This window comes from Falco peregrinus, chromosome 7 (genome assembly GCF_023634155.1).
Source record: "Falco peregrinus isolate bFalPer1 chromosome 7, bFalPer1.pri, whole genome shotgun sequence".
Classification (NCBI taxonomy): domain Eukaryota; kingdom Metazoa; phylum Chordata; class Aves; order Falconiformes; family Falconidae; genus Falco; species Falco peregrinus.
Window position 1 is genome coordinate 34,403,958 of NC_073727.1, and position 10,941 is coordinate 34,414,898.

The 10,941-nt window shown below is 42.8% G+C and overlaps 1 protein-coding gene across 1 annotated transcript in view; it reads left to right on the forward strand.

The window, feature by feature from the left end:
• Positions 1-10,643, forward strand: part of RSPO3 (R-spondin 3) — a 61,129-nt gene extending 50,486 nt beyond the window's left edge. The window contains exon 6 of the mRNA XM_055811071.1: positions 9,591-10,643. Coding sequence (XP_055667046.1) covers positions 9,591-9,784 — 194 coding nt within the window. The 3' untranslated portion in view covers positions 9,785-10,643. The remainder of the gene's footprint in view (positions 1-9,590) is intronic.
• The last annotated feature ends 298 nt before the right edge of the window (positions 10,644-10,941 follow it).

Sequence of the window (10,941 nt, forward strand, 5' to 3'; positions counted from 1 at the left end):
ATGGCAAACAGTAGCCCCAGGATAAAGATTTACAGCTACAGTTATGTCTCTGCTTTGTTCTTTAGCATGCATTTGCTTTCTGAAATTCTCTCATTTGTCATCTGAAGAACTCCATTTAAAAGGAAAACAGGCTTCAGACATGAAACACAGCTACATTCCTGAAACTTGAGATGAACAACCTTTAATTCATGCAACCTTTCATTTACAGTAATGTTTAATGAATGGGACAGTTTCATCATGGACATTGTTTCTCCCTGTCATTAGCCTGCAGAAAGGCCTAAAACTCTTAAGCATTTAAAGGAACGCTGTTTCAGGCTCGGTGTTCCCTCCTTCCCTCCCTCCCCTGCTCCCCATCACCCCTCCTGACTGCCCTTGTTCTAAGTGCATGATCTAAACGCTGTACTCTGCAAATTACACATATTGTTGGCTTTGAGCTTTGAAGGATCCTTCCGAACACTTTTTATACAAACCCTAACAAGGTCAAGGTTGGAAAAATCTCAGCTGGTGGACTTGGATCCCATGAGTTAGTGACCATTTATAATTAATATTAATGAATAGCAGACGACAGATGTTTATTACTTAAGGAGAAATGTGCATTGCTAAACCAGAAGAATTTATTTAAATCCAGAGGAACTGACTTTATTTCTTGTACGGATGTGGGTGGTGGGAGGGCATGCCTGTGGGTGATCCAGCCCCTGCTACCTTTAAGCATGAGCGAGAAAACAATACTCTGTAAAGAAGGATCCTGAGCTCTCTATTTGATTGAAGAATCATGTTTGGTTCTCCAAAAAAAATCATTGAAGTAAGGAGGACTCTGTCCACTTCTGTGACTTTGATTTGAAGCAGCAATGGATTTATCCATAGATCCCAAAGCACTTACCAAACGTAGGGAACTCTTATCACCATTTTACAGTTGTGGAACCTGAGGAAGTCATACAAAAAGACTGTATTATAAAGGAAAAAAAGGTTTGTCACTGAGATGGAGGATCACATTCCCAGGCACAGTACATTTTATGTTGCTGGATTTTTATTTTTTTTTTCCCTAGTGGTCTATAGCTACAATGGATAAATCTCTTAACTTTAAATGTGACACAGTGAAAGATGCAATATGGAGGTGGAGGAGTCTCTGTGAATCCCTCCGAATGCTACAGGCTTAAGGTTGATGGAACCTCTGTTTTCTAACTGAAAGCAACTCACTCTTTCAGAGCACTTCTTGGACATAGAGACATCTTGGGTAACATTTTCAAAAGTTCATGAATAATTTTAAGTAACTTCTTATAGTTTCTGGTTGAGATTGGAATAAGGGTCTATTTGCTCTGGAATCTTTGGACAAAGCATCCCACTGCTTTTAGTATCTTACTGTAGTATGTGTGCACCAGCTTTGCTGTTTTCATGCCCCTGAAATTTCTACACTTCTGCATGACAGTCTGTAAAATGTTTCTAAGCACGACATACCAGACCCTTGCAAAATATTATTGGTTTTAGTGGCTACAGGGTTGGCCTCAGATGTTATAAGAGTATCTAAGGAGTTGGCTAGCAAAAGCAGGTGGCACTCAGATCTGTAGAAATTGTGAGAAGTTTCTCCATTTGACTAATGTAAATGTTCTTGGAGCAGGCAGAAAGGTGATTAGCTACGGTTTTAAAGAGAAGCATAAACATACTAGTTGACTAGTGTAGAATGGGCTGCTTCAACCGGAGGCAGAAGGCAGTTGGAAAGAGAGACTGCTGGTCCCCACAGTCCTCAGTTTTCGGAGGCTGGAGAAGATCCTGATGTCTTGCAGTACATCATAATACAGCAGATGTCACTCACTGAACTTTTGCTTTGGGTTCCTTAGAACCTTTTTTCATCCCTACAACTTGGTTCCTTTCACCAGCCCTGCCGTATGGGCTGCGCACACCCCGCAGGCACACCAGGAAGTGCAAAGCCTGGGATTGTTACCAATTTAACAGCACTTGCTGTGGCACTCTTAAGACACCAGCCAAGCAAGAAGCAGGAAAATAAAACATGCCTACAGCAAGTTCTGCTGAACTTCCATTGTATGTTATTGGTAGGAACTGTGCTAGACAGGATGCAGGGCAGATCTCCTGGTGGAGTGGCTGAGGGGATACAGACTTTCCTTAGCATTTGGTGGTGCCCTCTGTCACGAAAGCCTGCTTTCTTATCTGAGTGGGGCTGCATCTCCTCTAACCTTCAGGCCACGTGACCTCTTTCATATCCCATCTAAATGGCATGGTGGTCACTTTATAAAGTATACTAAGTGAAGTGGACACCAGTGATGCACTGTCACACGGCATACTCATTCTTCACATTCCAGTTCAAGCTACTCATAAAGCTGGCTGCTCATTTCAGTGTGCAAAGCCTGCGTTACTACAAACAGCTCTAAATGCACAGTTCATTCCCAGAGGGATTTAAAAAGAATAAACTTATCACATTCTTGGGGGAAAAAAAAGAAAGACAAGACAGCCTGGATAAAATTTACATGGACAATTTCTATCTGTGATTCATTCTAAACTAAAGACTTACTGGTAATGTTAAAATATTTGCGTTCAAGCTTTTTTTCATGCATGTCCTCCATGACCCCAACTTAGAAATCCTTTTTTTTTTTTTTTTAATATATATTTTATGGGGTAGAATTTTGCAAAGGAATGGAAAATACCAGATTATCAAAGTCATCACATTTCCCAGAAACTTGTTGATTTCGGTGAAGCACCAGTGGAAAGTAGGCAGGTTTTGAGACTACTTTGCCTTTGTGTTAGGTTTCTGCCTAGTATCCTGCCAGATTGTCCATTGGGTTGGCCTTTGGCAAGCTACCTGGCAGGCTGACAAGGACCTGAGAGCCTGAAAACCTGAACTCCCCTTGACAGTATCTTGATCTGGGCCACCCAACCTCCCCGAGCTTCCTAGAGCTAAGCTGTGAATCACTTTGTCATAAAACCTTCCTCAGCCTTTTTCAGAAGCAGCCTAAGAGTCTTGGTGATCCTAGTCCCATTCTCCACAAGCTGCTCCCTGCCTGGTGAACTGCCAGGTGTCCTCTTGGTAGGTGAGAAAAAGTCTTCAGAAACATGGAGATGGCCAAAATGAAATGTCATGTCACATTTTTGAAAGGAGACCTTTTCAGTCTCTGATCTGTATGAAATTTAGAAACCTGACCTGTCATTTTAATCAGCATGAAAATGTATTCAGAAATATTAGCACTACCTAGAGAGAGGAGAATCAATGCTTTGGCCAGCTGAAAGAGCACACTCATTGGAGACATGAAACAGAAACAAACGATAATTTTTCAATACCTTGTTTTGAGAAGTATCCTTGAAGTAAATTCTCCATTTATACCAGAGACTAACCTTGGTGACCTCCACATGTTTAGGCAAGTACAACAGAGGGCAGAATTGGGCCTTCAGTGAATTTGAGTAGTAGCATCCTGGCTTTGGGCTGATGGTTTTGCTGAGTGGATCCGTCAGGGGCTGCCATTCCCCTTCGTGTTAGCTACTGCTGATCCATCTGTCGGGCTGGCCTGGGTTAGCTGTGGGACGTGCAGGGGCTCCCATCTACCTGTCAGCACAGGTGGCACCCCAGGTGGGAATGTAAACAAACTGCGCTTAGAGCGAAGGGGACAAGTGAACCATGCAGAGCAGGGCCAGAGGTGCATCCTGTTGATGATTCCTTGCCTTCCTTTACCTTCCTGGCACATCAGGAAACTTAAGAAGATGTAAGGAGGGGCTCCAGGGGGAGTGTATAGCTTCAGCTACACCAGTAAATGAAACAGTGGAAGATGCCTGGGTTCCCTGGCCCTGGCACCTAATACCGGGGTAGGAACTGCTGGCCTGGCCAAAGTGTTAGAGTTGGCACTTGCAAATACCCTCCAGGATCTGTACTCAATCATCAGATTAACCCAGCTCCAAGCCGTGGATGCTTAGGGGAAAAGGCATTCTTACGGATGCATCCCAACATTGGGATCGTATAAGTATCTTCTGAATTATCAGGTTACATTAATACAATCAGTTTAAATAAAGCCAAGGAAAACATCTTTTCTGGTTTATCTCTCCAGAGCACTCCAAGTACAAATTTGAGAACTAAAGAAACAAGATTCTTTGGGTGTTTTCTCTTTTTTACTATTTTACTAGAAAGAGTTCAAATGTCTGCTGAGGCACCAGCATCTGTCTCTTATCATGTATAACTTTTCTTGATTATTTCTAGAGAGGCAGACTAAACATGCAGCTCTGACATAATGCAGCATCACATTTTTATTTCTGGTTTGCTCAAAAGCCTGCACCAGCTGAACCAAGTCTCAAAAAAGGACTGTATTTATTACCTCAATCTGGGCTAATGGGAAGTCTTGGATTATTGGTGCCTAAAAGGAAAACAAGCTATTATAGATTTCTGCCAATATTCTGATGTTCTAACAACAGGGTAAGGCTTATTGGTACCAATCACTACTATTGCCAATCTTTGTATTGGCATCTGATTCCGTTAGTCTTAAAAGAGGTGTGTAAGGTGGATTTGGACACTGATCTACCTTTTGCCACTTTTAGGAGAGCTGTAAAAATCAAAACCTATTCAGAAGCCACTGTTAAAAATCTCAAAGCAAGCTCGGTGAGGAAACACCACTTTCCTAGATGCTGGCGTGGTGTATGTCACTTCTCACCCTAAGCACTGTAGAGTGGTTTTCTGCTCTGCTAAACAGCCATTACTTTCCTGTCTTTGGAAGCTGTGTTTGGAGTTTATAAGCTGCGGGTTCTTATAAGATGAAACCTGTTATGTAATTATAAAATTGTTGTTAGCACATTAGTCCTGATTAAATCAAGGCTGCTAACAAATTCCCTTAGTCCCAACAGACAAGTGCAAAGGAAAAAAATCCCCACAAGCTCTGACTTGAAAAGACAGCAGTAAATGTCTCCACAAACAGCAAACAGAACTCATTATCGAAACCATCCTCCTCGGTCTGCTGCTTTGACTGGAGGATATTCTGGTATTTTCAGGCACTGGCAGTGTCTTTTCTATGGCACAGGAAAGGCAGACCCAACTAATTTCTATTGCAAAGAGATCATCACAATACAGTTAAGTATTTCCATAAGCCTTGCTTAGGAGATCATGAGTGTAGCAGTATCTTTTTCCAAGCAGCCCACACAAGAAATCATCCCTTCTTACTTCCCATACACCTAATGGGATACAACTTACTCTTTATCTGCTACAGCAGCAAAGCCTGTATCTCCTGTCCTGGCACAGCTGATCTGCTCAGCCTCCTCTCTTTCCTCTTTGCCTGCTTTATGCAAAAGGCTGTTGCACAGATCAGATTTATTCCTGTATTTAGGCACAACATTCTCATTCCACCTAATATACCCACCTCAGCATCGTCCTCTCCTTGCATGGACAGGCTACCACACACATCATAAATAAAAACATTCTTCAAATGAATGCAATCTAGTAGCCTAGATCCTATTTTCAGAGGAAAATGAAGCTCAAGGATCCTAAATCTCAGAGAAAGATTTCTGTGGATCTCAAGCTCCAACATCACCTAGAGTCTACATGTAGAGAAGAGAAGTCTACATTCCCAAGAGAAGACAGAGCACATAAGTATAGGGTAGTTACTCAGTCATGCAGTTGCTCAGCTAAAAGTGTCGATATAATTTGAGATATCTTGGATTGTCTATGATCACCACATAGGACTGTGGATATGACACATGCCTTAAGACCTGAATCTGTCTGGACCGGTATGTGGAAGCCAGGTAGTCTGTCCTCACGCATCTCAACAGCAGGAGAACTTGAACCTACATTATACCAAATTAATTGCTCCTTGGATGCCTTTGGACCTTAGCTCCTTTAAAATTTTTAACCATATTTACTTCCATTGGTGCATCTTCAAGAGTAAGTGAGGCCAGGAGATACACTGAGCTGTGTAGCACGTAGGTAATTCTGAAGTTGTTGGCCCTCACCACTTTGGTCACCTGGAAATCTAGTGATTATGAAATAGGGCCACTACAACTAAGAAAATAATAATTGCTGCTAAGAAAATTATGCTGTTTAAATTTCAAAGACGTACCAGATGAATCAGCTGCTTGTGGCTTGTGAATGAAAGGAGAATGCCCTTTGCATCACTGGGCAGTTGCGGGTTTAGGGGGTTGTTATCTTGGCAAGTAGTGTGAGTACGTGCTACAGCCCGTGTTCCAGAAAAAAAAGTGTCACTCTTCTTGAAAATGAGAGTGATCTACTCATTTGCGTGATATGACACAACTGTATTGTAGATGGAGCTGTAGTAAGTGGATTTAGAGCCTGGGGCATCCTCCTTCTACTGGTATTTTTGCTCAGCACATGTCATGCTATTGTTGTCCAGGTCACATCATGAGGAAAGGGTGATGGACAGTCTCAGAGAACTAAAAAGTCTCTGAGAAGGTTGTGGATAGGTGGGAAGAAGGGTGATGTAGGGTGGTGGCAGTCAGCCCCCAAGTTTTGTCCCCATACCTCATGGGGTATGGAGGTATTGGGGCAATGACACCAGTGCACCAGTGCTGACATTGCTCCAGTGGCTGGGAAAGTGCTGAGAGGTCAGCTGAGGCTGTGAGGGGTGTGAAAGAACACTGTGGCACATTACAGCTGTGGCTTGTGGTCTTTTATTATAGCTATTCAGCTTATTACAGTGTAGTGGGGAGGATTTTGCGGTCCGTGGTGACATGCACAGTAGAAGCGTCAGGACCCTTTCAGATAGAAGCCTATTACGTCGGTGCTTGCAACCCCAACAGGCGCCACTCAGTGACTCCTCTTGCCCTTTCTGCTCTCTGAGGGCAAATCATGGGAGTGACCTCTCCAAAATAAATATAATAATCCCAAATGCCTGACACCAGTCTCATCCCTCTGGGATTTCCTTGAGACGTACCTCGTGAAACTGCCCCCATCAAAGCGAAGAAGATTGCACAATCAGATTTTATGCCTTCCTGTAGTGGTTTGGGGTTTCAGTGCCCACGGAAGGAAAAGTGAACAAATACGCTGCTCTGAGTTCCCTGTAGTAATTACAGCTGAGTATAAGGGTGGGACTAAGTGACAATGCCTAAAGTAGATCAAATCTGGACCATGCAGGAGTTAATCCATGTCAACTGTGATTTTTTTCAGTAACTCTCTCCTACATGGTGTTTTTAAGTACCAAGTTCTCCCAAGTTGTGACCAACCCTTCCTCCCTTTACTCCATAAAACACCTGGTCTAGTAGAAACACCACATCTGATGTGATAATGCAAAGATTTCTCTGAAATACTTGCATACTTAAAGATGTATTCAGACATGGATTGCATAAATACAGACACAGGGATTTCTTCAACCAGGGGCTATAAATTAGATTAACAAGAACTCAGCATCTTTAAGCTGATTTGACATGTAATTACATTACTGTCTGAATTAATTTCACATCTAAGTTTAATTTCAACTACTGCACTTCTCAAAATTATAGCATGTCGTTAGATTTTCTTCAATATACAAAGTTGCTATAATTAGAAGTAGTAAAGTATCCCCTATCTGCAAGAAAATTCACTGGACGGTGCCTACAGACTAATTCTTCCAGTACAGTTGGCTGTACAAAGTTTTGGTTCTGGAATAAAAGCTTTCTTAGTGACAAATAATTACTTCACAGAATTATTAGAATCTCATGAATCGACATCTTCATGAGCAAAATAATCTCTTGGAAAACGTTTTACTATCTCCTATGTAAAAAGACTTATCCTCTTTTTCCTTGGGTTTTGGGTTTTTTGGGGTTTTGTTTTGTTGTTGGTTTTTTGGGTTTGTTTTTTTTTTGCTATTGAAAGGTTTTACTGAATCCATGAGAAGACATATACATTAGTAGCGTTAGTGCATCACCGTAAGAGAGTAACCTGCCCGGCAATAGCGATATTTGCACGCTGTGGCACATCACGCTGCCTTTTTCTACACCCTCTTCCCGGCACACTGGAAACAGTTCATCGTGTTTGCAATACAGAGCAAAGACCGAAGACGTAGCAGCAGACAAAACGCAGAGGAAGGGAACTGGGCAGGAAACACCCGTTGCTAACTCCTGGAAAAATAACTGCAAGGCAGGGAGTAGGAAACCTCTACGCATGCGGAGCCCTTGGCTCCCCCCGGCTCCCAGGGGCCGGCCCCGCCCGCCCGCGCCCCCGCCCCGGGCTGCCCCGCCGGCCTCCGCGTCCGCACCGGCCTGGCGCGGCACTGCGGCGCCCCCGCGCGGCCGAAACCGGCACCGGCCATGGCCCGGGGAGACCTTGGGTTAAATGCGGTGTAGCCACGGGAAAAGGCGCTGAAGGAGAGGGGAAGGGAGGGAGGGAGGGAGGGAGATAGACAGACAGACAGACAGACAGACAGACGGACGGACGGACGGACGGACGGACGGACGGGTAGGTAGGTAGGTAGGTAGGTAGGTAGGTAGATAGATAGATAGATAGATAGATAGATAGATAGATAGACGGACGGACGGATGGGTAGGTAGGTAGATAGATAGATAGATAGATAGACAGACAGACGGACGGACGGATGGGTAGGTAGGTAGATAGATAGATAGATAGATAGATAGATAGACGGAGAGATCAAATGTTACATGTTCAAACACACAAGGATTTTCTAACATTCTTCACAAGGGAAACAAATTTTGGGAGAATATTTCCTTCTAAATTCATCTAGTCTGACCCCCCCCTGCCATGAGCAGGGACATCTTTCACTAGATCAGGTTGCTCAAAAACCCAGCCAGCCTGGCCTTGAACACTTGCAATGATGAAACATTAAGAATTTCTTCCTTACACCCAAGCAGAAATGCACTATGCAATATTATCTCCCCACAGCCAGTACACAAAGTTTTAATGTTTCTAAGGGGGCAGGAAGCTTTATTGGAGAGGTCTGTAGCAGTAACAAAATCCTCAACGCCTCACCTTTATACGCATATAAAACAATAAAGTACTTGAATACCTAATTTTGTAATGATGGTCTAAAGCTTGACTTGAGACTTGAAACACTATGTTTTAGTCTGAAGAGGGTCACGTACCCATGCTGGAGCTCACACTTTGTCATGGGATTCACGCTGCAATATTAAGAACCCCCCAGGATGGTTTGGTGGATATTAGGGGAGGGGAGAGGGATTTTTAAAAGATGTAGATGCTGAGCATTGGCACTGAAGGGGAGTAACATGATGGCTAATTTCCTTCCACCGTAAGCTCAGGGTCCCAGCCCAAGGTAAATTTAGACCAGTCAATAGTTAATGCTACCTGGCTTCAGCCATAGATGTCCCCAAACCAGCTGTGTTTCGGTGGACCACATGGAGCTGTGCCCCTGGCTGTGGGAGACAGGCTATGACTGTGTGAGATATTTATACCAGTTCTAAAGCACCAGGATTCTTCAGGGAGTTCTCAGTTTTCTGCTCAGTCAGACTGATGGGAGGTGCTAGTCCAGTGGCCCAATTTAGTAGTTCGATGAAGAGCTGGACATTTCTAAACACTAGTGCTAGTGCCCAGCTTCTAACAGGAGGTGCTAATCCAGGGCTGGTTTTACAGGCTGCAACAAAGTGAGGGAGTCAGAAATTGCATCAGCCTGAGCAAATCTTCTAACGTGCCATCATTTTTATTTCAGGGAAAAAAAATAGGGAGGAGAAAAGAAAAAAGTCCAACAAAGATGAAAGCAAGGAGACAAGACAGGAAAGCAAAGGGCGAGCAGCCCGGAGACAAAACCGAGAACAGAGAGAAAACAACAACAAAACGCAGCCGAAGAAAAGAAAAGCCCCAAATAAAGAACAGAACCTGGCACCCGTCGACACTGCACATTAACAGCCCTCCATGATTGTTTAAGTCTTATGATGCTGCTATCTCTACCAGATCGCCCTGACAGGTGCTCCAAGCCTTCAGGCCGCAAATGGACAATGCTACCAGTTATTATTAAACTTTAAACAACATTCCAAGTACTTCCTATATTCTCCAAGCAACCATAGTTTATTAAAGAGATTGACATGAGCCAAGAAAAAAAAATAATCTAAAAATGGGATACTTTAAAACTGTTATATTATATGCTTCCATGCATCTGTAAAAGGCAATTAAGAAATTTTGTATATATTAATAATAGGGTATAAAATATAGCAATATAATAATGAATGACATTCAGATGAACAATGTTCTTTTCCTTTGTAAAATATTTTTCAAGTTATTGTTTAAGTATGAGGCAAGAGATATGTCTAAATCAAAGATGCAAATCGTATCCCTTCATATATTGTACGTAAATATTAAGAAAAGAGGAAAACATTTCTGAAGAACCAGTAGGAACCCAAGGTTTTATAACCTCTGGTGGAGCAGGATGGGATTGCCTTGTGGTTCCCTGGTCCATGCTCCAGACATGGGTGAGAAACACCAGGGGAAAGCCAGCAGGGCTTCGCAAGCTGAGGGAAAAGAAGCAGAAGCATCTGCAGCTTTGAAGACTAAATCCCTGAGGCAGAAGGTGATGGAGCTGAGCTTGAGTAGCACTCTTATCTGTGGGACAACATAATGTTTTCTGTTCTAAACAGTGGTACCGTGTGTGCTGTTTTATGCTTTTTATACCTATGTGTAACTTAAATCTACATTTCAAATTTTCTGGTGAATGACAAATCGTATTTGTAGGAAACAATGTTGAGTTAATAAAAACCAGAAAAATAGATCATGTAAATCATGTGTTTTTCACAGTGATGGTGTCGCCTTTTCTACTGGGGAAGGGAATAATTTCATAGCTTCACAGACAGAAGAGGACACAACTTACATCCACAATGCGCATCAAGTGAAAGAGTATCCACAACTAAGTCTATTGAAGGACAGAAACTACAAACTTCTGTACAATTTTAGTTAAATTCTTGGTTTAGTTCTCTCTGACACAGCAGAGGTGAAAATCTCCACTGATCAGAGGACAAACCAACCCCCTTGGTACTATCCTGGCTGTATTAGTGGTTAGAGTGACCCAT